At 37.7% G+C, this 25205-nt stretch overlaps 2 protein-coding genes and 1 pseudogene across 2 annotated transcripts; 1 reads left to right on the top strand and 2 right to left on the bottom strand.

Annotated features, from left to right (window-relative positions):
* Positions 1–9: 9 nt before the first annotated feature.
* Positions 10–3738, bottom strand: LOC133869213 (large ribosomal subunit protein eL18y-like; annotated as a pseudogene).
* A 3479-nt stretch (positions 3739–7217) lies between these two features.
* LOC133869019 (SH3 domain-containing protein 3) lies at positions 7218–16769 on the top strand. Its single transcript, XM_062306000.1, has 10 exons — positions 7218–7441; positions 8006–8128; positions 8728–8797; positions 8975–9120; positions 11265–11366; positions 11542–11739; positions 11824–11886; positions 11975–12064; positions 15603–15677; positions 16463–16769. The coding sequence occupies exons 1-10, from the start codon at positions 7382–7384 to the stop codon at positions 16580–16582; spliced, it is 1047 nt and encodes a 348-aa protein (XP_062161984.1). The 5' UTR covers positions 7218–7381; the 3' UTR covers positions 16583–16769.
* Positions 16770–17990: 1221 nt separating this feature from the next.
* On the bottom strand, positions 17991–24039 carry LOC133868403 (ABC transporter B family member 9). The gene is made up of 12 exons (XM_062305291.1): positions 23660–24039; positions 23386–23440; positions 23097–23272; positions 22767–22988; positions 22440–22678; positions 21565–22090; positions 21195–21468; positions 20433–21105; positions 20019–20247; positions 19657–19923; positions 19309–19572; positions 17991–18838 (listed from the first exon to the last, which is right to left on the bottom strand). Exons 1-12 carry the CDS (start codon positions 23921–23923, stop codon positions 18191–18193), a joined length of 3837 nt encoding a protein of 1278 aa, XP_062161275.1. The 5' UTR covers positions 23924–24039; the 3' UTR covers positions 17991–18190.
* Positions 24040–25205: the final 1166 nt, after the last annotated feature.

The following is a 25205-nucleotide window of genomic DNA, read 5'->3' on the forward strand; positions in this document are numbered from 1 at the left end:
GGGTGCAAGAAGAGTAAGCTCCTTGCAGAGAAATGATATAAATTTTTCTCTATAAATGGAGAACGAATATAAAGCAAATTAAACTCTAAACCCCCTGCTGTTTCTTCTTCCCCTAGCTTTCTCAAATTTTCTTCCCTTGGACCGCACGTAAGGTTTAGTGTAGCTGTGAGGCACACCAGGAGCTTTGCCAAAATGTTTGGACTGCTTCACGAGCATTCTTAGGACCTCTAAGAAGAACCTGCGATAAGCACCAGCAAAACTTTATTTGATGGAATTTACACGAGGAAGAAGCACAACATGTAGCAAATCACCAGGAATATCTTAACAGAGTAACGATTTAAATCAGTGGATTCCCAATAGACGAGCAAAGATATGCAGCAAGGAAGCTTTTTCATATTTTTTTTTGCAACTATCTAGGTGACCTTTGAGAAAAAATAAATAAACACATGTTAATTTCGCTTGGTTGGCCAGGTCAGAGTGAAAAGAGGTTCCAATTGGTTCTCAAAAGAATTGAGGGAAAGGAAAATAGTCAATGGGTTCCTTCACAGACCATTATTAAGCATGTATCTTTCATTCAGTCTCCTAGTTCTACAACTACCAATTTTTTCAAAATTTACATTTGCTAACAAAAATCCCAATTGCGAAAATGAAAGAGGAAACAAGTCCCTACACGAACCCACCAAAAAAAAAAAAAAAAAATCTTGACACATTCTTGATATCTCTCTCTCCTTTGAAGCCTTGTGATAAAACTTCAAAAACTAAGTAATTCCAAACAACTAATATACCATTATATATGCATCAAAATAAGCTTCTTTACTCATTGAATGCAGCTATTAAGACAGCAAAAATCCAAAATCTTCATCGTGGACTCTAGATTCCGACTTTCAAATCAACCCAAAACATGAGCACTAGGGTGGCAACATGCATTCCAAAATGAGCAAGATAAATTAAATTTACATAAGCAAATAACAAATGGGTTCTATGTATTACACCGTGTTCTGACCAAGAGGCGCCCTGAGAGCCAGCTGGTCAAAGGTCAAACACTCTCCTCCTGCCTTCTCAATCCTCGCCCTCGCTGTCTCTGCGAACCTCAACGCCACCACCTTCAATGATGGCACCTGTTTATAATAGAGTTAGGATGTCTTTATATCTAACTATAAAAATCAAACAAGAGCATCAAAATCAGAAACCTAAATTATTTTACAAATTAATGTTGTTCTACTTGATTGTATGTCAAGTGATTAAAATGGGTTGGGTTTGGGTTTGGTGTCATCTTCCACAAGCAGAAGAATTATCATCAATGCTCAATTGCATCCTGCCCATTGCCAGCGGTGTGCTTATATATATATATATATGCAATGATATAGCTAGATTCAGTTTAATTAGCGTGTCAAACATGCTAACTGTTAAACCTATTGATGCTGTTGTCAACACAGCAGCCCACGATGCAGCCCAAGATGCTGCTGTCAACACAGCAGCCCAAGACGCAGCCACTAAGACACCTATGGCTGCAGCTGTCACACAAGCACTCCAAGACACTGCCACTGAGGCAGCACACGTTGCACCAAAAACAACTACCGCTAAGCTGCCTAAGGAAACAACATCTGTCGATATTGCAGCACTCAATGCTGCAATATCAAACACTGCCAGCAAAGAGAAGCTTCAAGACCTACATGAAAACAATCAGCCAACCATTGATGCTGCAGACACTGATTATGCAGCATATCATGCCACAATATCGCACACTGTCAGCAAAGGAAAGTCCCAAGACATGCATGGAGACAATCTGCCAACAGCCGATGATGTCAACACCACACCCGCCAATTATGCAACACATCACACTATGAAAGGAAAGAAAGAGGACCAAGAGATGTGCAATCAAATGCAGTCAACACTGATGCAATCAGATCATAATGACAGTCCTGATATCAAAGGAAACTATCATGGATACAGTTGACACACTGCCAACCGTGCTCCTCAAGTATGCAGAAATATACCCGTTGCACTCACAAGGAAAGAAAGCTGGAGAAATAATTATGAACTAATTTGACATATGTATCAATCCTGATTTGATGTAAATTAGAATTATAGTGTTTCCTTTTCTATTTCTGTACAAGACCAGTATTTATATTGCTGTAAGATGTCACTTTGTATATTATTGAATAAAATCTCCTCAGTTCATCACTTCTTTTACTAACGTATGTCTCTCAACTTTGTTGACTGAGCAACAAGAAGAAGTTCAAACTGGAAACAGAGGATGAGAACCTAAATTCATTTTACGCAGAAACCAGTGTTGGTTATATAGAGGGTACTGATCTTAAATAAGAAACTACTTATTAAGAATAAAACACAATTGACAGTGATGATTGTTTTAATGCTGTAACAATCTTGTGGATGTAACAATGTGGATATTCAATCTCTAAATGTAGTTGTAGTTATCACCAAGGGGACCAATAAATTCAGAAAATTAATGAGCTATACAATATCCAATCATAAAGAGCATATATGGGTTTGGTTTATGCTAGCTCTTTTGTCGTATAACGATGTTAAATGGAACCTCATTACAAAGTACAAAAATGTAGTGTGGAGGAGTAATAAAGTGTATTATAATGGGGAAATAATGAAAACTGTAGCCCATTAAGGGGACCTAATCTAATTAAGTATCCATTATAAATAATCCACCCCCCTTTTCCACTGGTGTTTATAAACATGGTGATCATAATGCTCTGGCACAAAGCCAAGATAACCAGCCAAAGCTCCAAAACCCCCCAAATTGCAGTTTGCCCCATTTGTAAATATGCAGTTCTCCTTATGGTATCTTGCTCCTTATCAAACCAAATGTGATTGATTGATTTCTTGCTTTCGTCCTCTTTAGTAACCATGTATATTTGCTGAAATTTCAGATTCAGGAATGCACTGGTGATCAAGAGAACAAGGTGTCGTGCAGTACATACGTGTGTATTAAGATGATATTAAAAAAATTGAAAAGCCAAAAGGAGTTATGTTCTATCTCTACTCCTATAAACAGGAACTGTTCATCTAAACAACAAATCCACTTCCCAAAATCAAGAATGCACAATTCATTTTAAGAAAGGAATAAGCAACACAAGTAGAGAGAAAAAGCCAAAGGAGAACTTTTTAACAGTAGAGAGAAATAAGCAACAGAGGCTACTCAAAGCAACACAAGTAGAGAGAAATGCCACAAGAATTTCATGCACTGAAACAGGAAGATACAAACTGGGTTGGTACCTAACAGAGGCTACTCAAAGCAGACAAATTAAACTTAATCTAAGAAACCCATACAAAGAAACATCAACAAACTCATAAGACACCAGAGATCTGGAGATCGTCAAACCCCAGAGATCTTAAAACATGTCAAATCCAAAAATTAAACGTAATCAAGCTGCAAATGGGGATAAAAGAAAGCCCATACCCCTTTGAACTAAACCCATTCATAGCCCCATCCCCCTTTGAACTAAACCCCAAGAACCCAAGCAATGGAGAGAGAGGGAGAGAGGGAGAGAGGGAGAGAGAGAGAGGTACCGCACAAAGTGAAGATCACAAGGAATCAAGTTGTTCATAACTCAATCAAATCGGATGTCCTATCCTTGTTGAAGCAAACCAAAATGACAATTTCGGCTCATAAACAGGCTTGGTGGAGCTTAATGCAAGCCTCCCTCCTCCGGGATCTTTAAAGGCAAATTTTGATGTTGCTGTTAGTCCCACATTATCAGTCATCTCGTCCGTCATAAGCAATGAAAATGGAAGGTTGGTTGAGTTTAGAATTTTAGAAAGTGCGATTTAAAAATAATAATTTTAAAATGTGTAATTTGAAAATGCAGTTAAGCGTTTGGTAAAATCGTAATTTAGCATTTAAAATTGTGCATTTTCAAAAAAGCACACCATAACAAATAAATTTTATTTTTTTTCAAATCGCAATGTTTTAAAAATACACAATTTCAAATGATTTATTTTCTGTGATTTGGTTTAAAATTGTACTTTTTGTCTACGAAATCGCAATACTAAACGCACCCTAAATACAACTGATGTGAATATGGGGGAAGCTAAAGCGGCTTTGCTTGCGGTTAAGTTAGCCGGACATTTTGCTCAAAGTTATTTTATTTTAGAATGAGATTCTCTAATTACTATAATGGCTATTAACAAGCCTAATCTTATTTTTTATTAGCATCTTAAGCCATTAGTTAGCTCTATTCTGCTCCGATGCTTAAGTTAGCTCTATTCTTTTATTCAAACCATTTATACTCCTAAAATTTGGGGAATCTTTTGTCTTTATTATAATAAGTCTGAATTAAAAAAATTATAACCTAGTTCTTTGAAAATATAAATACAGAAAATAAGAGTCTCACCCAGAACTCCTAACAGTCCTTAATACTTGATCTCGGCTATAATCTCATGTTGCCTTAGTTCTCTACGTCGTGGACTCATGCTTCTTTGGTCCTCTCTTCTCTCTATATCATCCTGGGGATCATTCTCCCGATCCCTCTCATCTTGTTGAGGGCGATCTCACGGATAGTAATCCCGAGACTGATGGTCTAGGGCTAGTAGTCCCAACAATTCTGGGGCCTGTTATCCATGTCGTCCCCTGGTTGATTCCTTTGCTCTCCCAAAAATTGAACCAGCTTGCCATTCTTAATGAGCTTCTCAATTAGCAACCTTAGGGCTATGCATGAATGCACCCATTGGTGTAATGACCCGCTTGTTCATGGAAATCACAATATTTGCCTCCATTCTTGTAAGGAGGATTACCTGGTATCTTCGGTGGTTGGCGAAACTCCGGATCTCTTTTTATCTCCATGTGGAACTCTGATATCCCAGCACTAAGAGGCATAATGTCTTAGTCGTTGAACTTATTTACCAGCCTTTGCCTTTTCCCATCAGCTTTCCTGAACCTTTTTTTTATTATTTGCCGGAGCTAACTCCTCGTGTAGCCTTGAATTGGCCATAACCTTCTAAGTCTCTTCCTGATTAATGAATTCTTCTATATTATCCATCAGGCTTTGCAGGGTATTCGGTTGGTTCCGGGCCAACTTCTTCATTAGATGCTCATTTGGTGAAATGCCTTGATAGAGGGCAGTGAATACCATATCCTCGATTGGATCTTCAACCGCCATCTTCTCTCAGTTGAACTGGGCCATAAACTACTTTAAGAGTTTCATTCCTGCGCTGATGCAATGTTAACAAGTATCCTGAGGCTTCTTCCGTGTCTGCAAAGCTAGAAACTCCGTCAAGAATATCTTGCAAAACTCATTTAACTTATCAACATAATTTATGGGCAGCTTCCTGAACCTAGGGGTGGGCACGGGGCGAGACGGTTTTCCTCCCTTTTTGGCCCTGCCCCGCAACCCTGTGGGTTGTGTAATTTCAACACGTGAACCGCTTATTTTAAAGGAAAACCGTGCGGTGTGGGTATGTGCAGGGCAGGAGGTGCGGGTTTGCGAGACAGGGTGGGTTTTGTTGAAGAGACCATTCAAAACTCTAAATATTCGGTTTTCTTTTATTTTCTCACATTTTCTCTACAACCAAACATGATACTACTCATAAACCAAACAACAAAATAAAACTTCATAAGAAAGAAAGAAAGGGGAAAAAAAAAAAAACGCGCACACACGCAATCTTAGCTGAAATCTCAAAATATTTTCTCAGGAACCAAACAGAGTGTCCTTACAAGGGGTGTCCGCTTGATGGTGCTAAGGAGATCGAAGTGCCAAAGATTCCGGTAATTCTGACGAAGCTGCATTTTCTCCACCTATTTATCCATGGCTGTCAAAGAACGAGAATCAGATTCCAAAGCCCCTTAGCTTCAAAACGACATCTGAGGGGCCTTGAACTTCTTGGGTAGCTGGTAGTTTGCTACCTGTTTGATGAAGGGTGAGCCAGTACCCAATAAAAGCTTGTCCACCACTATAGATTTGTTGTTGTCCTTCCTCTCCATCTCTATGTACTTACACCTTCTCTCCAACTCAACAACAATTCTGCTCAGATCTCCTGCATCTTCTCGTCAGTCTCCACAACGGTTGGCCCTTCCATTCATTTGTTCCCGGTGATTATTCTCTCAGAAATTGACTTCTTGGTGATCGCCGTCTCGTTGATCATGGCCATTGGCATGGCTATTGTGCTCTTCTTCATACTCATCCAGGTTCACCTCGGGATGGGATTGTCTCGGAATTCTAAGCAGCAACTCTACATTTTGCCGTGTTAGAGCTTCAATTTAGGCTTCCAACGCTGCTATGCGATTCTGTCTCCACCGCCCTGAGGAGGGAACAGTGGAGGCTGTGGATTGTTCTGAATTCCTGGATTCGGGTTGGGCTGAATAACCAGCTCCGGTTGGACTTTACCTTGCCGGTTGATTTGGCTTCCAGGACGTGTTAATCACCATGATGATTTTTTATTTTATTTTTTAATGAGAAACGAATAATCATTTCCATATACAGCGCCAAATTGTTATGATAGTTTTCGATACGGTATGAATTACACGTTCTTCAATGTTCTTCACGCTCCTAAAGAATACTACAAAACAACTAAAATCAAGAGACCATTCCAGGGGGTCTCACTCCGATGTCTAATCAGTTTCTAGGAGAAAAATATGCTCTATGCATAGAATATTCAGTCTTTTTTTCATACCTAGGTATGAGTAATCTTTTTTTTTTTTTAACATTCATTTTATATCGATTGACGTATCATATTTTAAGTGTTTTTTTTTTTTTTTTTTAACGCCTGAGATGGAAGCCAACTTGTGGGAAATAGGTGATATAAATGTTTGTAAAGGGTAGAATTACTCTTTAGAATATTTTACAATATAAGGTTTTAAAATTTTAACAATTATTTTTAAAATAAATGGATGAGGTTTTGCTACCTCATTATTTATACATACAGATTCAATGATTAATTTAGAAAAATGATGAATGAGAGATGTGCAAAAAATGTACATGTAACAATAATATAAATTTACGGTAAATACTACGTTGGTAAATGTGATAAATAACGAATTGATAATTGTGATAAATGTTGAGATAAAAAAATTATTCCATTAAATTTATTTTTTTTAAAGGATTTTTATACTTTTGTCAGTTGAGAAAAAAATAAAACTGATTGACAGATCAATCAAACGCCGGTGACCATCCAACGGCCCAAAATTCTTGAAATTACTACACCTGGGCACCACACAAACCTTTCCCGAGCCAAATAAGAAAGAAAAATTATCGTTACGACAAATCCAGCTACGACGAAATCCCATAGCTTCTGTCGGTTACTCGGCTGTCAGATCTCGACTAACTATCTCCGATCACTCTCGCTGCCTTCGATAATTCGAAGCGCTGTCGTTGCGAAGTCAAGGATCGGAGACGGAGCAAAAGAGCACGCCATGGACGCTCTGAGAAAACAAGCCAGTAAGCTCAGAGAACAAGTCGCAAAACAACAACAGGTTTAGCTTACTCTAGTCTCTCTTGTTACTTCTTGTTCTCTGATACGTTTGGTTTCCGAGAACATGTGGGCGAAAACGTGAATAAACTTTGCGTTCCGGCTCACATTAGCGGAGATTCTTCAATTGTGTGTGTGTGTGTGTGTGTGTTTTTTTTTTAATTTTTTATTTGCTTTTGGTTCGTTCTTCATTTTCGTTGACGCTCCGTTTGGTTGCCGAGAAACGGTAGGATATTAAGAAAAGAAAGGGAGCGGAAAGTGGTTTTAATTTTGAGTTTTAAACAAAGAAAACCTATCGAATCAGGCCTCATTTTGTGCTTAAGTTCAGTCTAGTGGAGGATTTTGTTCTGCGGGGTCAAGAATGAAAACTTCTATATTCTATTCCTTTTCCTATGGTTTCTCTGAAACCAAACAGTGTTTTGAATTAACTTTCATTATTTGTATCAGCATTTTGAATTGAAGGTTTTCTTTGACAGTTTTGTGTGTTCTAGAAAACTGAAGATTTTTATTTTAATCTTAGATTGTAGAAGCGAAATATATAATTGCTCTATGTTATTTGGATTTGCAGGCTGTGATAAAGCAGTTTGGTGGAACTGGCTATGATAGCTCAGATGTAATGGTCATCGATGAGGTCGAGATGCACAGACATCAACAGCTAGACAAACTGTACAAATCCACTCGCTCTGGAAGGGTAGAGATGTTTTTTCTGTTTCACTGTTTATTTCAAAAAAGAGCTAAAATTAGATGACGGTTTGGATGATAATTATTGACGGTCATCTAATTATCTCTTATTATTGAAAGTAGGGGCAAACTTTACTTCTTGGATGATAATTAGATGACGGTTTGGTCTTCTATGGTTTTTTCATGAATGAGCTGCCCTTTAAATTGCTCATGAAATCTATTCATACTTAAAGGAATGCTTGATCTTTCTTTAGTTTTTCGCTGAAGTTTCTGGTCCTAAAGCTTCTAGCAATTGGAAGGAGATTTTGTCTTAGTAGGTTGCTTGTAGTTGGTTTTGTAATCTTCTTAGAAAATATATAAAATACAAGGGTCCATATAGGTTTTTTAGAAACTTAGTGTTCAGGGATGTTGATATTGGAGGGTGACACAAATGGTGAAGGAGAACATCTAATTTTGGTGAACATAAGTGTTGGCTTTGTTAATCTTCCTTTTGCTATTTGTCATGCTGTCTGTAGTTCATTAATTTTCTGGAAGTAACTATAATGGTATTCATTAATTTCTACTTCTGATTGAATGTAATGGTCTTTTCCTTCACTTTTTCTTTTTCAGGATTTCCAAAAAGAAATTGTCAAAGCAGCGGAAGCATTAACTGCCATAGGGTATAAGCATATTGAAACAGGTGATGAATTAAGTATACTCTTAGCACTACTTTATATGTATCATATGGGGGATCTTGTGGGATTGGAAGTGATATGCAATTGGGTTTATTAGATATATTTTATAGATAAAACATGATTTGAAGAAAAAATAGTGCCTCTATGCTAGCACTTACAATTTATAATGTTTTTGGTAGTAGGAACCAAGTTGTCTGAGGATTGCTGCAGATATGGAGCTGAGAACATAAATGATAATGTTTTAGCGAAGGCTGCATCTATATATGGAGATGCTCGTAATCATGTGGAAAAGGAGCAGGAGGACTTTAATAAACTGTTATCTTCACAGGTTGTCTTTTTTATTGTACTAATAAAACACTCATTATAAAAATTGTACTAATCGAAATGGGTTTTTGGATAAGTACTACTATACCGGTTGGTAATTTTTAAATTTTTATTACAGATATGTAAAATACTGGAGTATTCTGAATGAAAAAATGAATCTGCCATTTCCTGTTGGATGTTATTGTCCTAGATGCTACCTAATTGCACATTGACTATTTTAGACCCTAACTCTCCCGTGCTTGTTGTTTGTTTCAAATTGATGCTTTGTTACTTTTAGAACTCCCAACTCCAATCTTATTAGTCAGTTCTGGAAATTTGATGTGCTTTTGGCTTCTGTTGGTTGATGCATATAATTCTTGCCTTTCGATTTCTGGTATCAGCACTGAGAATTGTATTTTAGCTTCCATGTAGGAGCTTACACACTTAACAGGACAAATGATAGCTTACCAATATTGTTACTTTTAATTTTTTTTAAAAAAGTAGTTGAGATAAGTTTTAAGTGTTTGAGCTGTCAGGCACATAAGCCAGTGATTTGTATTTATAACATGGAAGGGAAAAAGTGGCTTCTACTTGGGTTACATGAGTCGTGGAGTTCTTTAGGATCCTTAGCTATGTAAGATATTTTAACATTATTGAGTGTGCATTCCAATGACTGGTAAAAATTGCAACAAGCTAGTTTCGTGGTGCAGGGTAGCGAACACTTTTTTTTTTTTTTTTGATGAGTAAGCAAAGAAGTTTATAAAAAGCGTAAAGGGGCCCCTAAACATACAAGAAGCATAGTAAAAAGACACCAAAACAGGAAAAAAGAGGGAAGAGAGGAAAAACACCTGCAAAGCCCAAAAACAAGAGGAAACCTAAACACCCCAGTGCGCGTGGCAGTACGCGCCACTGCCTGTAGTTTTTTTTTCCTGTAACTGTAACTGTTGCTTTTCTTTTGTATTTCGGGTTTGGATTATATTACGGGTTTGCATTTCAGTTGTATTTTGGGTTTGTTTTGTATTTGGGTTGTTTTTCTGCTGTTTTTTGGTTTTGTGGGAGGGCTGTTCGGTTTCCTTGTGGGTTTGTTCGGTTGGGGTGCTTTTGGGCAGCTTTGGATGTTCCTTGTGGGCAAAGTTGGGTGTTCCTTGTGGGTTATAGGGTTGGGTGGGTTGTGGGTGCTTCTTGTGGGTTTTAGGATTGGTCTTTGTGTTTTGAGTTTTATTGTATTATGGGGTTTTACTTTGTATCTTTAGTTTTATTGTATTATGGGGAGTTCTATTGTATCTTGGGTGTTTTATGGGGGGTTTCTATTGAATCTTGGGTTTTATTGTATTATGGGTAGTTACTTTGTATCTTGGGTGTTTGATGGTGGGTTACTATTGTATCTTGGGTTTTATTGTATTATGAGGGTTACTTTGTATTTTGGGTGTTTGATGGGGGGTTTTTATTTTATTTTATCTTAGGTGTTTGTTGGGGGCTTCTTTTGTATTTTGGGTTTCATGTGAGTTTTGGATGTTGTGGGTATGTAGTTTCTTATGGGCTAGCTGAGTTGCTCCTGTGTATACTTCTTGTGTACTTAGGGGCACCTTACGCTTTTTTAATGAAATTTTCTTACTTATTAAAAAAAAAAAAAAAAAAAAAAAAAAAAAAAAAAAAAAAAAAAAAAAAAAAAACTAGCCCACAAAACCCATAGACTATTACATTACATTAATGGCCCTCTTGCCTTGCCCAGGCTAGAACCAAAATCCCTGGCATCATAATTAATTGTGCACTCTAAGTTCTTCACTTCCCGACTCTCTTTAAACTTAAAAGTGGAGACTGGAGCCTCTTGACGCTGCTCCGCATCTGGGTAGTGAACTCTTATATGATGATTATTTGTTCTATTCCTTCTTTTTTATTTTTTGTTCTTTAACTACTAGACTATTTCATCTGCGCAAGTTTTATGGTTCAGCAGTATCATCCTAGTATATAAATGCTCTTTTTGTACAGAAACAAATTTGATTTTGATAATTATTGTGCGGTTAGAACTAAAGTTTTGGAGGTCAGGATTAGTATACCGCCTTTTATGGACTACAAATAAAGTTGACTATTTATAGTGGAAGCCCAGTTCATTTTCTACAGAAACCCACATTCATTAACAAGCGTGAACCCTAATGTTTTTCCCCCTAGGTTTTAGATCCCTTGAGAGCAATGATCATCGGCACTCCTTTGGAAGATGCTCGTCATCTCGCTCAACGTTATAGTCGAATGAGACAGGAAGCAGAGGCACAGGTAATCAGAACACTGGCCATCCCATGCATCAGTAACATGCTATATTATATAATCATTATGCTTTAACATGGCCATCCCATCCCATGCATCCTTTTCTCCTATTCACTTCTTGTCTCCTATTTTGAATGTAAGTATTGTAAACTCATTCTTCATATTGACCACAAAAAGTAAACAGGCAGTAGAAGTTTCCAGAAGACAAGCACGAGTAAGGGAATCTCCAATTCCTGAAAATGTTGCAAAACTGCATGCAGCAGAAGCAAAGATGCACGAACTAAAAGCGAACATGGCTGTACTGGGTAAAGAAGCTTCAGCTGCATTGGCAGCTGTTGAAGCACAGCAGCAAAGACTGACTTTTCAGAGGCTTGTTTCAATGGTATATGCAGAGAGTTTTGGGGCTACAAGTTTCCATGCATAATGATTTTGGAGTGTGATTTTTATGAACTTTTTGCTTTTGAAGGTTGAAGGAGAAAAGAATTATCATCTGAGAATAGCTGCTATTCTTGGTGAGGTTGAAGCTGAGGTTTGTTACTGGCTCTGTTGTTTTCAAAAGAGAATTCTAGTCATTTTAAGCTATATAAAATTATTTCTTTGGCTGGAACTTGTGGCAGATGGTCTCAGAGAAACAGCGGAAAGAATCTGCCCCCCCTCTGATTATGTCAGATATCTGCTCAGATAAAACAACGTACTTCTTGGCCGAAGTATGCAACTTTTACCTAGCTTTGAAACTTTTATTGGTTGTTTTAGCGAGGAGTTCAAGGAAATTTTTTTTTATTTTTGGTTAAATTCAAATATTATTTTAGATATTGTCTCAATCATATTGCATCAATACTCAGACTTACCAATTGAAGTTTTAACTAAATAATCCAAGACTCTGAGCGGTTTGATCAGAGTGACAGAATGTGGAAATCCCTCAATTGTGTTCTTTTGGAAGAAGATGCAATCAAGTGATTACTGGATATCAATTTCATGGAAATCCGCTTCTGTGCGCTTGATGGATTATTATTTTGAGTTAATATTTAACCGGAGTTAATATTTAACCGTGACTAATTTTTAGGAGATATCTACACTTACTTTCTGGATTGGTTGCTTTCTTTCACTCAGAGCATAAGGAGAGGGAATCAAACCAGAGTAGAGATTGCTTTTGGTAAGCGAGAGGACTTGATTTTTGCCCAAAATTTTCGTGAGAAGTGGTCTACATGGACTTAAAGATATATCAGATTGAGTTCTATGTTTAGGGCTTTTCTGATCTCTAGTGTTGCTAGGAACTTAATAGCTCCTCAACAAGATCGAGAGGTGTTTGGAAATCTGGAGGCAGGAAAAAGGTAATTTTGCAGTAGATGATGAACTTAAACTGGACAATTTATTGGATTATTCCTTCAAGGATTAGGTGAAAGACTAGAGTTGGAAAGGTGGTTTAAGAGGCTAGCAGATTATGGTGATAAGAATTTGGAGCAAAAATTTAGGGCTATTTGTGTATGGCACAGAATAATGAATGCTCAAATTTTAGCCGGGTTAGATAATTGCACATGGAAGATTTATGCCAAGGAGCTCTAGCTCAACTGTATGTCGTCGTCCCCACCCCCCCCCCCCCCCCCCCCCCCCCCCCAAAGGATGGGCAGAGGGGTAAGCTTGTGAGTCAAGACCCATTGGCTGTGTATGAACTTATTAAAAAAAAAAAAAAAAAATTCCGCATGGAAGAGTTATCAATAAGTGTATTACAGGTGAATGCTTAACAGAAAGAAGAGGATGGCGAAACCATAAAAGTAACAGACTTCCTTTTGATCCTTTATGAAGCAGCCATTTCTAGAAGACTAAGAGCTAATGGCCTGAAACTCTATTACATTTGTTATCAGGAGACACAAGTTATGAAGACCTCTTAAAGAAGAGGAATAGTACTGCACTAAGGCTAAATGGACGCGAGTGGCATTTTCTAGGAATTGTTGAAAGATGATAAAATGATGAGCTCCCTTAAAAGGTTTTAGCGTTCCTTAGCTTACCAAAGCTTTTACATAGCAACATGGGGGGGGGGGGGGGGGGGGGGGGGGGGGGGGGGTGCTTCTTAGTCATGATGCGCAAGAACCAATGACAGCCGAATTATCTTCCAAAGAAACTTGAAATACCGTTGATATCCCAAATCAAGAGTTTCTAGGATTAGAGAGGCAAATTGATGGTGTATAAAATGATTGCCTGTTGACCTAGAGCCTGAGTTCGTGTGCCCTGACACACTATGTTAACTTCCTATTTCTCTTTTTTTTGATAAGTAAATTAACTTCCTATTTCTCTTACTATCAAGGTGATTTAAGGTGTCCTTAGAACTATCTATAAAAGCCAGATGTTTAAGGGAATAAGAGCAGGGGAAAACTTCTAAGAGGAGAGTTTTAATTGGGGCTGTAAGAGCAGTAACAACAAATTTCCAACCATTTTCCCTAATTTAGGAAAAATTTAAGGAATCAAACCATATTTTTTTTTTTCCTTATACAAAAGCACCCCACAACAGCTTCCCTTTATCTTTTCCTATATCATTAAAACAATATTTCTGACCTTTTACTTTTTTTTTTTTTGTTTACTTTATTCTGGAAGCTTCTGCATCTTTTTACCTCTTCTTTGAAGCCATTGACGCCATTTCTTCTCTTTTTCTATCTTTTTTTCTTCCAGCTCTCTCACCTTTGTCTTCTTCTCCCTCTCGTCTGTCTCTCTTCTTATTTCTTTTTTTTTTTTTCATAAAATCTTTTCTTCTCTCTCTCTCTCTCTCTCTCTCTCTTGTTTGCATCTTTTTTACCCAATCGCTCCCCTGTTCTTTGTTCTTTGTTTTTTCTTTTGTTCACTCATTTGTTGTTGATTGAGAATGAGAGAAGACATAGAACATGAGAGAGATAGAGGTGTGAAGGGAAGAGCGTCGTTGTCCATCTCCGCCGATGGCGTCAGAAGCTTCAAGGAGGAGGAAGGGGATGTTGTGGGAGTTGAGGTGGGTGGCGGCTGCAAGACCCTCAAGGAGAGAGGTTGAGGACGACTGAATGAGAGAGGAGAGAGAGAGAGAGCTGTATTTTGAGGTTGAGGATGCGTGAAGGAGAGAGGAGAGAAACAAACATTTTTTTTATTTTATTAAAATAACCTGTTGGGAAGGGTAGCACTGTAGCTTCCCTAGGATGACCCTCTAAAATAGGGTAATTGCTGTGGCTTGATTTTTTGTGACTTTTTTCAAATTTTTCCTATTTTAGGGAACAGAACTACTTATAGGGTAACTGCTACTAGTGCTCTAAGGTGTAGTAGAATGATCTGACTTAGTAAAAATTTTAAAAAAAGGCAGCTACCACCTTAACTCTTCATCTTCGTCCTCAAATTAATGGAAGAGTAGCTCAATGAGTCTGAAGACTTGAGATCTCCAGTCATGATTTTTTCTTAACTTTAAATTCAAAGAGCTTGGACAATCCCCGGATTTGTATGACAGCCACATTTCATCTCTATGCTCTGCAATGGCATAGAGGCATTACACCATTGTTTGTCTTTCAAAAATAATCATTCCCTATCCATTCCCCATTTGGTATTCAGTGAGATTTCTTGCAATTCTCAATTGAACCTTTTCAAAAGGGGAAATGAAAGGAAAACCCAAAAAAAGAAGAAGGAAATAAAGCTGCAGTAAGGACAAGTGACGTTTTGCAATGCCAATCATTTCAGAGACCATATTGGAAAACAAAAGACAAAACTTGTGGCTTCTCATCCTCACTAGAAACTTTCCGATGCCATTTTCTTAGTAGATGCCAAATTCTAATTCCTTTTTTAAGGGCAAAGTGTGTGCCAGTTCACTGGGTGTCACTTAAAAACCCCTTGTGTAGTGTTTTTCTACTCCTCTATGTAGGGTTAGCCCTCATTTCACAGGGTGTTATTAATCCTCTTGTATAAAAGCTTCTTCTTACACAATGATTTTTATTTTTTTTTCAAATGTGGAAAAGAAAACTGTTGAAGTAAAATTTGGACATAGAACTGGCACATCCTCATGAGAGAAATTGGGAAGGTAAACAACACAGTGTCTTAAAGGGCAGGATTCTGATGTGGATATACTCTCATTTGTCATGTTATCAATAAATTTTGCTTCTTCTTGGAGTATGCCATTGGAAATTGATCCAGTAGCCACTGTAATTTTTAAGCCATTCTTCCTTGAACTGACTCCTTAAAACACTTTGTTGTTGAATACATATCATAGCATCATTCACTAAATTTTTTATTTACCTCTTGCAGGCGACGCATCCTTTTAGTGCTGAATCTGAGAAGGAACTGAGCTTGTCGATGGGTGACTACGTTGTCGTGCGGAAGGTGCTTTATCTCTTCCTTGTGACATATATCTTACTTTGAGACATATTTGCATATGGGCAGCATCTCCTTAAAGGTTGGAACAGAAGGAATATGCTGGATACAATTTTATAGCAGTAAAATATGGAAGTCCACTTCTTTTCATAAATACACATGCATACACATACATATATATACATTCCTTTTTGCTTGCTCTACATCCACCTTAGCGTTCCACGGCATGTCTCTTTGTGGTGGGATACTCTCCTTGCGGTCGCAGTTCTCATTTCATGCACCTCTTTTAGCTGGAACGAATGGAACACGTAATTCTCATGATGGTCCTGTCCACTTCATCCTCATATTATAGGTTTACTTTTAGGTTTTTGAATCATCCTCTCCTGGTTGTTGGTATCACATGATCCCTATATATTCTTTTCCCCTTCTCCATTTTCCTGTTGCCTTGCGTTTATTTTTCTGAAACTGTGACAACTATAAGACACCCAATTGATCATGATGTTATTAAAACTTCCTTTTAAAAATTTGAATAAGTGTGTTTAACGTTTTAATGTTTTTTCCTAACATAAAGAAATTGACGTCTAACCATCAAATTTGTTTCTTATTTTCACCAACATCATTGAAATGCCCACTTTTGTAGTCTTGAAGGAAATATATTCAACGAAGAAGCAAACAGAGGCCACACTTTTGTTTAGATATTAAAAAAAAAGTAGGAAAACGACTAGAATTTATGGATCTTATATTTTTCAATGTTTACTTGCTCACTAATTCTGAAACTTCACATGTTTATCCAGGTGAGCCCATCAGGATGGTCAGAAGGAGAATGCAGAGGTAAAGCAGGGTGGTTTCCATCAGGATATGTGGCAAAGCGCCAAAGGATTCCTACGAGTAATGAGGATGGTGAAGTTTACTAAGTGGTACCCAAGTATTCAGCTGCTTAGTTTGTTGTTCCTCCAATTTGAAAAAAGAAGCAACGTTTTATCCATATAATAGTAAAAAAGAAAAGAAAAAGAACACTGTTGCTAGGTTCTATGCTGTAGGGTTTTTTCAAATTATGTTATTTCTTTTTCTTATGCCTTCTGTTGTGAAGGCACAATGCTATGAATGTCTTGTGTGTGTGTGTATGTTTGTTCATAAAGAAGGATGGCTTTTGTTTAGATACTGAAAACAAAGAAATTTTTTTGACCTACAACTCTTTTGCAACTTACCGACACGTCTTAGCATATGATTGGAGGTTGTTAATTTTTTTATTTTTAGTGACTAACGTGACACCAACCACATGCGTAAACGTTAGCAAGTTGTAAAAGAGTTGTAGGTATAGTATTACTTGAAAACAAAAATTACGGATCTGGCATTTAGCTGGTTGATAGAGGAACATACCTTACTACTATACATTAGGTTAGAACCTACTGATGGGAGCCATATTTTTCTAGTACCTGCATTGAAAAGGTTATAGCAATCAGTTATCTTTTCGAGTTCTATCTGAGCAATAGCCTCTGTGATGAAGCCACTGGCTTTCAGTGGTATCTCTCCGTAAAAGAAGTTTGGTGTTTAACCATTGTTGTCTATTGTAAGATTGTACTTCTTGTTGAAACTTGAGGTTGCTTTATGGGTTTCTTCTCTTACTCCTTTATTTTATTTTATTTTACATCCAGTTACCCTTCTATAAAGCTATTCAATGGTCAAGATTTAATTTTATATAAACACCGGCAAAACAGACACCGTTTGTTTTCTAGAGTAGCCCCTCGTTTGCTCCGACCTTTCCATCGTCTTCCTGAGTTTTAGAAGTAAAGCGTGCAATGGAAGACGTGGGAGCAGCCATCGGAGTCTGAGTAATCTCAACTGAGAAAATTATTGCAAGGATTGAGCAGCCATGGAAGACGTGCTTGTTGTGTTTAAATTGAAGTTTATGTAAGGGTTGGAGCAACCATTGAAAATGAGGTGTTGCTCTTGAAAAACAAACAACCCATCGTGTTAAAATTATTATTGAGTTTGTGATTAATTATTATTGAATTTAAGAAATATATATATATATATATATATATATATATATATATATATATATATATATATATTTACATTTATTGTACATTTTTTATACATCTCTTTTTTAGAAATTACTCTTACATCCTTTTAAGAATGATGTGGCTTTTAAAATCACCACTTGATCAAAATTCAACAGTGATCAATCACAAGCTCTATGATGATTTTAAAAGCTACATCATTGGAGGAAAACAAGAGAGACAAAAAAGTGACTTTTAGAATTACTCGTAAATATATAGTTGTTTGACGGATAAATTAAAAAATTGGTATTTGGATAAATTTAACAAATAACAATAACAGATGTTTTATTCTTGTACACGTATGTGCACATGGGGCAAAGTACGAACAAGTTATCATTTACAGCGAAACTGGTTAGTTTGGTAACAAATCTCTTCCTACATCACCTAAAGTCCACCATGGCTGCAAAGCAAGATGGAGCTTATCTTGCTGTTATTTGTTTTTTAATTCTTCTTTTCACCTTACGGCGAAGAACTCATATGAAGTGCTATCAAGGAGGCATAGGCCCCATCAGTGATCTTCATCAGCTCATCATGACTTCCCTTCTCAGCGATTACACCATTCTTCACCACCGAGATTATATCAGCTCCTCTAATCGTGGCAAGGCGGTGAGCAACAACGACAGTCGTTCTATTTACCATCACTCTATCCAATGCATCTTGTACTACTCGCTCTGACTCTGCATCTAGTGCACTTGTGGCCTCATCGAGCAAAAGGATTACCGGGTTCTTCAGTATAGCCCTCGCAATGGCAATCCGTTGCTTTTGGCCGCCAGATAACTGCACTCCTCGTTCCCCTACAGAGGTGTCATAGCCTTGAGGCAGCGAGGATATGAAGCTGTGTGCATTTGCTGCTCTTGTGGCTGCAATGATCTCTTCCTCGGTAACATCAGCCTGGTTGCCATAAGCTATGTTGGAACGGATGGTTTCGTTGAAGAGGATAGGTTCTTGACTGACCAACCCCATTTGTTGTCTAAACCAGCTTAGTTTGAACTTTCGGATATTCACACCATCCAGTAGTACATTACCCGAATCAGGATCATAAAATCTCTCGATGAGGCTGATTACTGTTGATTTCCCACTGCCACTCTCTCCAACCAAAGCAACAGTCTGCAAATAGAATTTCAAGCAAAGCAATTGACTCAAATGTGTAATGAAAATAACTAAATAATCAATATGCATATAGACACAGCAGAGCTGCAGAGGTACATGCCAAATAAGATAGTTGAACTGCATTTTGAACTTTTATGATTATACTAGGTTTCATACGGAGCTGGCAACTTTTTGACACGACTCATGAACCTAACATGAAATTAGTGGGTTAGAGTTGAAGAGTCTAGTTCTTTTAATTAAATGGGTCAGATTATGGTTAATGTATATAGTCTTATAGTCATGTTTTGACACTCGAATACGAATTGCCACCGTTATTGGAGCATGCAAACATCAAAGTTATTAAAAATCTAAGAAATGGTGGTTTGTTTGGGTGGATCATAACTTGAAACATTACCAAGAAAATAGTATAGGATAAAAAAGAAAAGAAGGATTTAAGGAAGACTACAACCGAGTGCTGATGAGTATACCTTTCCAGAGGGGATGTTCAAACTCAGGTCTTTGAAGATTTGAGTATCTGGACGTGTGGGGTATCTAAAGCTGACATGGTCCAACTTAATATTCCCAGTGACAGATGGTAGTGTGATGCCCTCTGTGCTGCTTGAATCTATCTGAGGCTTGCTGTCGAGAATATCAAGTATGGAAGCTGCTGAATCCTTGGCTTTGTTGCTGTCTGGAGCCAAGGCACTAGTTTGGGAAACCCCTACTGCTGATATTGTCAAAGCAAAGAAAACCTGCAAAAATTCTCATATTTGGTTAGAACTAGAAAGAATTAAAGCAGTCATACATGGAGATGAGAGGAAAGAACCAAACAGTACCTTAAAAACTTCGCCAAATGTTGCTTTCCCATGTTGCACAAGAACAGAACCGATGTAGAAACAGAATGCGTTGGTGCAGTAGAGTGCAAAGTAAGAGAAGCCGAAACCTATCCCACTTATCAGTCCTAACCGAACTCCATGTTTCTTGGGCCCCTCACATTTCTTTTGGTACAAATCCATCACCTTCCCTTCAGAGCAAAAGGATGCAACAGTTCTAATGCTGCCGACGGCATCATTTGCCACTTGACTCGCTTCTTCATACATCACCTGAAAATGGTTACAACATCATTGATATTTGATACATCTAACGTACACATATTCCTTCATAAATTTGCAGAACTTTTAAGGAGGAAATTACTGACCTTGGCATCTGCACTGAAGCCCTTGGTAAACTTGGCCTGAATGACTCCTTGTATTAACACCAAGGGCAACACAGCTAGAATTATAAAAGCTAGTATCCAGTTTGCTGTAAATGCTATGATTAGCCCTGCAATGACTGTTGCCGTATTCTGCACAACTAGAGCCAGTGTATCACCAACAAGGCTTCGGATTGTGGAAGCATCAGCAGACAACCTTGCACCAACCGCGCCACTGAAATGTGCAGATAGATTTACATGGTTAATGTTCTTCCAACCCAGTTTATAAAAATATCACGGTTTTTTTTTAATAGTATTAATCAAGTTTAAATCCATCATTCTCTATTAGCTTAAGGGATACGAGGAGATTTAAAGGTTATGTACCAAAAACACACAAGAATTACCAAATGTTTAACACACCTTGAATTTGCAGGATCATCAAACCAACTTATTTGTTGGTGCACAACCTTCTCAAATGTCAAGGAACGAATTCGTTGTATCAATTTTCCACCTGCAATTCCGAAGAGGTAATTCTGTACAGGAATAGCCACTAGAGCAACGCAGCCCAAACTTACATACACAACTGCCCAAAATCGAGAATCTTTTCGTAGCTGGCTTGGAGGTTCAAAGAACATTTTGATTGCTGATGAGAGTAAGAGGCCGAAGATTGGGAAGATCACACCTTGTATGGCTGCAGCAACAGCTCCCACCAGCAAAACTGGAATCTCAGGCTTGTTCATGTAGGCCAACCGTTTTGTGGAAACCTTCATACGCTTTTCAATATCCATCTCTGCTCTTTCATAATTCTCCTCAACTCCTTCTCCAGTCTCAAGCAAACTGATTGGGCCGCTGGGGGAAGCATAACTAATTGCGAAAGACTGCCTGCTACCTGATGAACCTCTGCTTACGGACCTTGCCAGAGATTGTCTCTGGCTCCTAGAAATGGCCATGGTCTTATCTAAATATAAATTTATGTCAACTGCCTTATTATCTGTGTTAGAGGTTTGCTTGTCTTCTGCTTCAACTCCTTCTTGTAGGCGAACAAGCTGGGTGTAAGCCCCTTCTGGGTCTTTTATCAACTCCCCATGAGTTCCTAGTATTCAGATTTTCAAAACACTTCAATTTTGGTGATCACAAGTTTGGCAATTTTGGTATGAAAACAACAGGTTGAGTTTTAATTACCTCTCTCCACAATTTTCCCTTGATGCACCACCGCTATAACGTCAGCATTCCTAACAGTCGTCAAACGATGTGCAACAACCAAAGTTGTCCGATTTGCCATAATGTTCTCCAGTGCATCTTGAACTATGCGTTCAGACTCAGCATCCAGTGCGCTTGTTGCTTCATCGAGGAGCAGGATTCTTGGGTTCTTCAGAATTGCCCTTGCTATTGCAATTCTTTGCTTTTGTCCACCAGAAAGCTGAGTTCCATGCTCCCCTACCATTGTGTCAAGGCCCTGTAAACAAAATGCAGCCATCCCTTTTCTTGATCAATTGCAATTTACTAAAAGGCTATGAAGCACCAAAAAACAAAGGACTAGGTTTAATATTACCTTGGGTAGTTTGTCTATGAATTTTGCTGCATTAGCAAGCTCAATTGAGTTTCTGATCTCCTCTTCAGTGGCATTTTCTTTCCCATATGCTATGTTTTCCTTAATAGTAGTTGTAAACAAATTAGGTTCCTGACTAACGAGGCCAATCTTCTCCCTTATCCATTTAAGCTGCAACTTCTTCAAATTGACACCATCTATAAGCACTTCACCAGCATCAGGATCATAAAATCTTTCTACTAGGCTAATCACTGTAGATTTCCCACTTCCACTCTGCCCAACTAGAGCAGCAGTTCTGCCACTTGGAACTTGCAAGGAGAATCCAGAAAATATCTGCACATCTGGCCTTGCAGGGTACCTGAAGTACACTTCTTTTAGTTCAATCTCACCTTTTATGTCCTCCAATACAACCCCCCTAGTGTCATAGGCGTCAATCTTGGGTTCTCGTTTGATTGTGTCAAACATTTTATATGCTGCAGCTTGCCCGGATGCGAATGCATTCATGCAAGGGGATGCTTGGCCTAATGACCTAGTCGAGATCACAAAAACAAACATCTGGGAGTGAGTGAAGTGTTAGATAATCAATTCAATCAGGTTGTCTAAGAGTCTATTTGGCCCTACAATTTCAAAATAAAAAGTTTAATTTTAAACAAATCACAGAAAATGTACTATCTAAGAGTGCGTTTTAAAAAATTACCGTTTGAAAAGTACTGTTTTCAAATCATACTTTTTGAAACTAAAAATCAAAACGGACTCTAAATCAACAGCGATAGGGCCATATGTGGGCATGGACAAAGTCATAGACATGATGGTATATGTGATGGAAACAAACTACCAAGGCAATTATTTGATCAAATTAAAATATGATAGGCACTTACATTCCGCCAGTCATGATCGCCATAATAACATTGAGGACTTGTCCACCATCGTATCCCTTTTCAATGATAAGTTTGGATCCATACCACACCGCGAGTCCATAACTAGAAAACACAATCATAATAACTAAACCGAGTCCTATCCCAGAAGCTAGCCCTTGTTGAACTGTAGCAGCGTAGGCGATTTTCAGCTTCTTGTTATACTTTTCTATTGCTCGCTTCTCCCCAGTGAAGGAAGCAACCTTGCACAGTTAAAAAGAGAATCAAGAAATTGGGATTTTTGTGAAGCTACTTATAAATTATAATATATATAATATATGCCTAGCTTACTGTTCTTATGGCTCCAATTGTTTGCTCTACAACGTTTCCAGCATCTGCATAAGCAACTTGTCCGCGGCCTGACATTTTTGCCATGATGATAGACATGACTCCACCAGCAAGGACAATAGGAGGTATACAGGAAAGCAACACTAGGGAAAGGAGCCATCCTCTTGCAAAGGCAATCACAAAGCCACCCACAAAAGTAGAAACGAGCTGTATGAACTTCCCTACCTGTCAATATATAGAATAATTTGTTAACGATACATTCCAATCCTAGAACAAACGGGGAGTACTACTTGGGAAAGTAGACAAAACCCAAATGAAGAAAAAGAGGTTTACCTTTTCACCCATGGCGTCTTGAATCAGCACGGTATCCCCAGACATCCTCCCGATGACCTCTCCAGTTGTTGTTTCAGTGTCAAAGAAGGCAATGTCCTGTCTCAGGATGGTTTTCAAGTACAAATTCCGAATGCGAGAGGCCTGTCTTTCTCCTGTAACCATCCAACATGCCACCTCTGCAATATAATGACACAAAGTGATGATCGTTAAGCATTTTGCCTTGATGATCGACGTAGAAATATATAATATGAAAGAGACAGAGAGCTAGAAAAGGAACATCTGCACTTACGTAGAAGTGAGACGATGCCCGTACCAACAGCCAAGTAAACAAACTCTAGTGACACCTGAAATTCAAACGTTCAAATATAATTATATACAATTAGAAAGTCAAGATATATATAGATATATATATAAGATTCACTGTCTAATCTTGTGGTTAAAGGTAGAAGATGGTAATCTTTTTCATAACCAAACCATGAAAAATGGAGTTGTAAAGGTACCAAATTCACCTTTTATATATATATAAAATAAATAAATCATGCAGAACATTGTAAGAAAACAACCTTAGAGACTTGGTTAATGGCTTGGGATGGATCGGAGCTGCCGAAGGAGTTGATCAGCTTGCCGAAGATGACTGTCATGAGCGGCTGCGATACCCCATTGGCCATGGCCGATATCGTGCCCACAACTATCAAGATCACGTCGATCCGGTCGGCGAAGGAGAACAGCTTAAGGAACGACACCTTCTGTTTCTCCGCTTTCGCAGCCTCCCTGGCTCCTCCTCCTCCTCCTCCTCCTCCTCCATGGCCATCACCTTCTCCTCCCATCTCCTTTTCGACGATCTTTTCTTCCTTTTCTTTTTTATCTACGTACGAGTTCGATCTACAACGTAACAAGAGCAATTAAAGGCGCTGATTTCTTTCAATATATATATGATTCAATGCATCTATTTTACTCCCAAACAATGGATACAAATGTGTATGTATATATATATATATACACACACACACACATTTGTTTCCGCGTCCAACATGGTCAATATGAACGTGAAATGGGAAACATGGAATACGCGTTTGTTTGTTCTTGTTGCGGTTCTCTCAGAGAGAAGTCAAAAAAGCTTGTGAGGGTGGAATCAGATGATTCCGCGGCGCCGTGTACAACTCCTACTACTTAGCCTTTGCCAAAAAGTATGTGATCATTTCAGAATCCAAGTGTCCTTCGTTTATGTGATGTAAAATAATAATTACAGAAATTTCGAGTAATTTTTTTTAACGGTTTAGATTTATTTTAATTATTATTTTTATTGAAATCTGAACCGTTAAAAACCTACGAGAAAGTAGTACCTAAGCCAAATCTCATTATTGCCAGAATATTTTTGTTAAATTATCAAGTTTATTTTAAAAGTTTAAGTTGATTTATAGTGGTGTTTGGGTGATTTTTGTTTTTCAAATATTTTTGAAATACTGTTTTTTAGAATTCAAATTCTACTAAGATTTTATTCAACTTTTTCTAATTTTGTCTCATGTTTTCTAAACCATCAAAATATAATTTCAAAAAATAAATTCTCTCGATATTCGCAATTTTGAATATTTTTTTTTAAAAAAAATCGAGCACACAAACGAGCTCGAATCATACTCTAACACTCTCCCTCACGTGTGAGCTCAAACATAACTCTCTTTTAATAGGTGAAGCCCAACTTGTAAAATATTTAATTGAAATGAGATAAACAGAATTTGAGCTCTAGACGTCTGCTTTGATACTATGTTGAATGATCACCACTTGTTAAAGTATGATTAAATGATTAAATTTATTTCTTCCCATCGATTTAAGCTTTTGAGTTAAGCGGTGGTTTATCAATTTTGACAACCATAAAGTACCTATGAAACAAGAGGGCACAACTTTTCAAAATATTTTATATGCATTTTTAACCGAATTAATAGATGCATTCGGTTTAATTAAAAATATATGTAAAACTCTATTAAAAATGCATGTAGTAAATAATTACATGCATTAAATATTTACCTTAATATATATATACACGAGGAACTGTTAGTTTTATTTGAGGGGCAAAAATAAAACTAATAGGATCCTCTCCGGTTCAAATAAATT

This window comes from Alnus glutinosa, chromosome 5 (genome assembly GCF_958979055.1).
Source record: "Alnus glutinosa chromosome 5, dhAlnGlut1.1, whole genome shotgun sequence".
Lineage (NCBI taxonomy): Eukaryota > Viridiplantae > Streptophyta > Magnoliopsida > Fagales > Betulaceae > Alnus > Alnus glutinosa.

Bases quoted from the DNA above. Each gene is read 5' to 3' on its own strand.
- LOC133869019 (XM_062306000.1), top strand. From the start codon at position 7,382: ATGGACGCTCTGAGAAAACAAGCCAGTAAGCTCAGAGAACAAGTCGCA. The intron at 9,121-11,264 runs GTTGTCTTTTTT...TTTTCCCCCTAG, and splicing joins ATAAACTGTTATCTTCACAG to GTTTTAGATCCCTTGAGAGC. The intron at 11,367-11,541 runs GTAATCAGAACA...AAAAGTAAACAG, and splicing joins GACAGGAAGCAGAGGCACAG to GCAGTAGAAGTTTCCAGAAG.
- LOC133868403 (XM_062305291.1), bottom strand. From the start codon at position 23,923: ATGGGAGGAGAAGGTGATGGCCATGGAGGAGGAGGAGGAGGAGGAGGA. The intron at 22,091-22,439 runs GTAAGTGCCTAT...GATCTCGACTAG, and splicing joins GCGATCATGACTGGCGGAAT to GTCATTAGGCCAAGCATCCC. The intron at 19,573-19,656 runs GTACTGTTTGGT...GAATTTTTGCAG, and splicing joins CATTTGGCGAAGTTTTTAAG to GTTTTCTTTGCTTTGACAAT.